General features: G+C 40.5%; 1 protein-coding gene across 1 annotated transcript in view; it reads left to right on the forward strand.

The window, feature by feature from the left end:
* mtmr7b (myotubularin related protein 7b) overlaps positions 1 to 5,628 on the forward strand; it is a 44,146-nt gene extending 38,518 nt beyond the window's left edge. The window contains exons 13-14 of the mRNA XM_062027193.1: positions 718 to 844; positions 4,568 to 5,628. Coding sequence (XP_061883177.1) covers positions 718 to 844; positions 4,568 to 4,903 — 463 coding nt within the window. The 3' untranslated portion in view covers positions 4,904 to 5,628. The remainder of the gene's footprint in view (positions 1 to 717; positions 845 to 4,567) is intronic.
* Positions 5,629 to 6,004: the final 376 nt, after the last annotated feature.

Here is a 6,004-nt window from a genome sequence, read left to right on the forward strand (position 1 = left end):
GAAGCTTGTGGATGGCTACCAAAAGCGCCTTATTGCAGTGAAACTTGCCAAGGGACATGTAAGCAAATATTAACATTGTTGTATGTATACTTTTGACCCAGCAGATTTGCTCACATTTTCAGTAGACCCATAATAAATTCATAAGAGAACCAAACTTCATGAAAGTTTTTTGTGACCAACAAGTATGTGCTCCAATCACAAAAAAAATAAGAGTTGTAGAAATGATTGGAAACTCAAGACAGCCATGACATTATGTTCTTTACAAGTGTATGTACACTTTTGACCACGACTGTATCTGATATATCACTAAGCTTTAGAACTCTGTTGTAAAAATCTCCTTCCGCGTCTGTCCCTGACACCCGCATTTCAGGCTCGTTCTGGAAACACTCTGTGGAAACGCTCCCCACCCACACTGCTTGGTGCCTCGTCTGAGCTGCTGTGACTTAGATGGCCCTAGTAACTAATTCGATGACCATAGTAACTAATTAGATTACCGTAGTAAGTAGTATATCACGCAAAAGCACAGATTCCAACCATTGAAATACTTTGTATAGTTCAAGACTTACGGTCATTTAGAAACATCACTGCACATCATAATGGCAGCTACACTTTCCATCTTAAAGATCTGTAAAAATTATTTGGTAATGAAAATCTTAACGGCCTTAATTTGCTCAGATCTGCAGTAGCTCACATGTTTCCCCTTTTCCGTTCCTTCAGAATGTGGAAGGGTCTCTACAACCACGTGGAGCGGTCGACGCCTCCTCGCCAGTCACCCGCCGACTTCCTGACTGCCGTGAGGGAGGAGTCCCAGCAGCTGGAGGAGGAACTGACCAATCACCAGGAGGTACCACCAGGAGGAACCGCTCACCACCACCCGGGCTCCAGACAAGGCATACAAAAACACCACGAGAAATCTTTCCTAGCAACCTTCTACTTCTTTTTGACCTTTTCACTCAGATACCCCAAACTGTGCAATGTTGGGACTTAATGGGCGCCATTCAGCAACCGTTCTTAAGAACAAATGTTCTTAGGCCCACTTGCAAAGTTTTTCCACCAATGTTTGTTCGTAGGTAAGAACAAAATCCACGAGTGCTCCAGAGCACTCTTAGGGCCTATTTGTTCTTAAGTGTGACAAGTTCCCTTACTTCTATTGTCTAATGTTCAATTAGTATCGTAGATAGATAGATAGATATATAGATAGCTAGATCGATAGATATAAATAAGACTGACAGACATAAAGCGAAATGAGCAATACACACACACAATCACCCTGGGGAGGGAGCGCATATTCCACGACCATGTAGACCTATTTGCCCGAAGTGACGAATATTTATTTGAACGCTTTAGGCTACCTCAGCAGTCCCCCCTTTCTTAAACTTATGTTTTGACATGATGTATTTCCCCCGCGGGATAATACGAATTTGTAATCTGTCTGTGTTTTGTCCGTGTGTTTGATGTTCGGCTTTTACGCCGGAATTGTGCCCTTATGAGGGGAATTAAGGGCAATTACCTATGCAAATTATGTAATTAAGGGTGTTTACATATGCATATTGGGGAAATAAGGGCGTGTTTATATGCAAATTATGATAGACACGCACGCGCTAACCATTTGGCATTCAGCAACTTAAGAACAGCAGGTGGGAACAATTTGGCCGTTTAAGAACACGTCATGAATTTGAAGGGAAAAAAAAGATTCCCGGGCGCGGCCACCGCTGCTGCCCACTGCTGCTGCCCACTGCTGCTGCCCACTGCTGCTGCCCACTGCTGCTGCCCACTGCTGCTGCCCACTGCTGCTGCCCACTGCTCCCCTCACCTCCCAGGGGGTGATCAAGGGGATGGGTCAAATGCAGAGGACAAATTTCACCACACCTAGTGTGTGTGTGACAATCATTGGTACTTTAACTTTAACTTCACTTATGAGGGGATTTAAGGGCAATTACTTATGCAATTTACATATGCATATTGGGGAATTAAGGGTGTTTACAAATGCATATTGGGGAATTAAGGGTGTTTACATATGCATATTGGGGAATTGAGGGTGTTTACATATGCATATTGGGGAATTAAGGGTGTTTACATATGCATATTGGGGAAATAAGGATGTTTACATATGCATATTGGGGAATTAAGGGTGTTTACATATGCATATTGGGGAATTGAGGGTGTTTACATATGCATATTGGGGAATTAAGTGTGTTTACATATGCATATTGGGGAAATAAGGATGTTTACATATGCATATTGAAGAATTAAGGGTGTTTACATATGCATATTGGGGAATTAAGGGTGTTTACATATGCATATTGGGGAATTAAGGGTGTTTACATATGCATATTGGGGAATTAAGGGTGTTTACAAATGCATATTGGGGAATTAAGGGTGTTTACATATGCATATTGGGGAAATAAGGATGTTTACATATGCATATTGAAGAATTAAGGGTGTTTACATATGCATATTGGGGAATTAAGGGTGTTTACATATGCATATTGGGGAATTAAGGGTGTTTACATATGCATATTGGGGAATTTAAGGGTGTTTACATATGTATATTGGGGAATTAAGGGTGTTTACATATGCACATTGGGGAAATAAGGGTGTTTACATATGCATATTGGGGAAATAAGGGTGTTTACGTATGCATATTAAGGAATTAAGGGTGTTTACATATGCATATTGGGAAAATAAGGGTGTTTACGTATGCATATGAAGGATTTAAGGGTGTTTACATATGCATATTGGGGAAATAAGGGTGTTTACGTATGCATATTGGGGAAATAAGGGTGTTTACGTATGCATATTAAGGAATTAAGGGTGTTTACATATGCATATTGGGGAAATAAGGGTGTTTACGTATGCATATTAAGGAATTAAGGGTGTTTACATATGCATATTGGGGAAATAAGGGTGTTTACGTATACATATTAAGGAATTAAGGTTGTTTACATATGCATATTGGGGAAATAAGGTTGTTTACGTATGCATATTGGGAAAATAAGGGTGTTTACATATGCATATTGGGGAAATAAGGGTGTTTACATATGCATATTAAGGAATTAAGGGTGTTTACATATGCATATTGGGGAATTAAGGGTGTTTACATATGCATATTGGGGAAATAAGGATGTTTACATATGCATATTGAAGAATTAAGGGTGTTTACATATGCATATTGGGGAATTAAGGGTGTTTACATATGCATATTGGGGAATTAAGGGTGTTTACATATGCATATTGGGGAATTAAGGGTGTTTACAAATGCATATTGGGGAATTAAGGGTGTTTACATATGCATATTGGGGAAATAAGGATGTTTACATATGCATATTGAAGAATTAAGGGTGTTTACATATGCATATTGGGGAATTAAGGGTGTTTACATATGCATATTGGGGAATTAAGGGTGTTTACATATGCATATTGGGGAATTTAAGGGTGTTTACATATGTATATTGGGGAATTAAGGGTGTTTACATATGCACATTGGGGAAATAAGGGTGTTTACATATGCATATTGGGGAAATAAGGGTGTTTACGTATGCATATTAAGGAATTAAGGGTGTTTACATATGCATATTGGGAAAATAAGGGTGTTTACGTATGCATATGAAGGATTTAAGGGTGTTTACATATGCATATTGGGGAAATAAGGGTGTTTACGTATGCATATTGGGGAAATAAGGGTGTTTACGTATGCATATTAAGGAATTAAGGGTGTTTACATATGCATATTGGGGAAATAAGGGTGTTTACGTATGCATATTAAGGAATTAAGGGTGTTTACATATGCATATTGGGGAAATAAGGGTGTTTACGTATACATATTAAGGAATTAAGGTTGTTTACATATGCATATTGGGGAAATAAGGGTGTTTACGTATGCATATTGGGAAAATAAGGGTGTTTACATATGCATATTGGGGAAATAAGGGTGTTTACATATGCATATTAAGGAATTAAGGGTGTTTACATATGCATATTGGGGAATTAAGGGTGTTTACATATGCATATTGGGGAAATAAGGGTGTTTACGTATGCATATTAAGGAATTAAGGGTGTTTACATATGCATATTGGGGAAATAAGGGTGTTTACGTATGCATATTAAGGAATTAAGGGTGTTTACATATGCATATTGGGGAAATAAGGGTGTTTACGTATGCATATTAAGGAATTAAGGGTGTTTACATATGCATATTGGGGAAATAGGGTGTTTACGTATGCATATTAAGGAATTAAGGGTGTTTACATATGCATATTGGGGAAATAAGGGTGTTTACGTATGCATATTAAGGAATTAAGGGTGTTTACATATGCATATTGGGAAATAAGGGCGTGTTTATATGCAAATTATGATAGACACGCACCCCCTAACCATTTGGCATTCAGCAACTTAAGAAGAGCAGGTCAGAACAATTTGGCTGTTTAAGAACACGTCATGAATTTGAATGGACTTCACTTAGGAAGAAAGATAAGAGGAAAAGTTAGGAACTTATTGCTGAATGGGGCCCGATGTTTGGTGCCATGCACTTTAATAACAAAATTCTCCTTTTTGCTCCCTCATGCAGAGGATAGCTGCGCTGACAGGGAAGCCAATCACGTGGGCGAAAGTCGAGGTTAAAAGGAGGATCGCGCAGCCGAGACACCGCGGGCCGGACCCCCCCACGACGCACCAAGTCCCCGCACAGGAAGCAGTCAGTCAGAACGCTAAGACGAAGAACCCCTCTCTCTCTCCGCCCGCCCAGGTCAAGCACTTCAGCAGAGACCATCGCCCCGTCTCTACGGACCCGGAATCGGGCGCGGCGGTCCTGGCCGGGGACGAGTGCAAGGACCCAGAGACGGGGTTCACCACCGCCGGCGCCAATTTCTTCAAACGCCAACATTCAGAAAGATTACAACAATAGCGGAAAGATGTTTCTCTTTGGGGAGAAAAAAAATACTGTTTTTATGATTTGAAGTATATTTAAAACCTTGACATGACTTACCCTCGCTATTTGTCTGAAGGTGGGCTGGTCCTCGCTAAGACCATCTGGGTCTCGTCGCTACCACTTGGATTGTCTGTGGTGAGCAACTAAAACGTCCCTCTGGTGATGAAGGCAAGGTGGGAGTTTGCCTGACTATTTAAGAAAATTGTGTGATTTGCTGGAAGAAATACAATTTTGCTGTGGGGCAGGAAAAGTTGTGTAAGCCGCCTGAACTGAAAGTGAAAGTGAAAGTGAACGCTTACATGATTTACCGCTAAAAGAAATCACTTGACTTGCTTACTTTACAGCAGGGGTGTCAAACTCATTTTAGACCGGGGGCGCTCCATCCATCCATTTTCTACCGCTTGTCCCTTTTGGGGTGGCGGGCGGTGCTGGAGCCTATCTCAGCTGCATTCGGGCGGAAGGCGGGGTACACCCTGGACAAGTCGCCACCTCATCACAGGGCCAACACAGATTGCAGCCAACTCGTTCCAGGACTGACTGTGGTAAACGCATATCCGCAAAGTAGGTTTAATATTAATACATTTTCATATTTTGAGCATTTAAACTGTTTACGAGCTTCTAAATTATTACACATTAGAACCCTCTCAACATACAAACCCCGTTTCCATATGAGTTGGGAAATTGTGTTAGATGTAAATATAAACGGAATACAATGATTTGCAAATCCTTTTCAACCCATATTCAGTTGAATATGCTACAAAGACAACATATTTGATGTTCAAACTGATAAACTTTGTTTTTTTTTTTGCAAATAATAATTAACTTAGAATTTCATGGCTGCAACATGTGCCAAAGTAGTTGGGGAAGGGCATGTTCACCACTGTGTTACATGGCCTTTCCTTTTAACAACATTCAGTAAACGTTTGGGAACTGAGGAGACACATTTTTGAAGCTTCTCAGGTGGAATTCTTTCCCATTCTTGCTTGATGTACAGCTTAAGTTGTTCAACAGTCCGGGGGTCTCCGTTGTGGTATTTTAGGCTTCTTAATGCGCCACACATTTTCAATGGGAGACAGG

This window comes from Entelurus aequoreus, linkage group LG18, assembly GCF_033978785.1.
Source record: "Entelurus aequoreus isolate RoL-2023_Sb linkage group LG18, RoL_Eaeq_v1.1, whole genome shotgun sequence".
NCBI lineage: Eukaryota > Metazoa > Chordata > Actinopteri > Syngnathiformes > Syngnathidae > Entelurus > Entelurus aequoreus.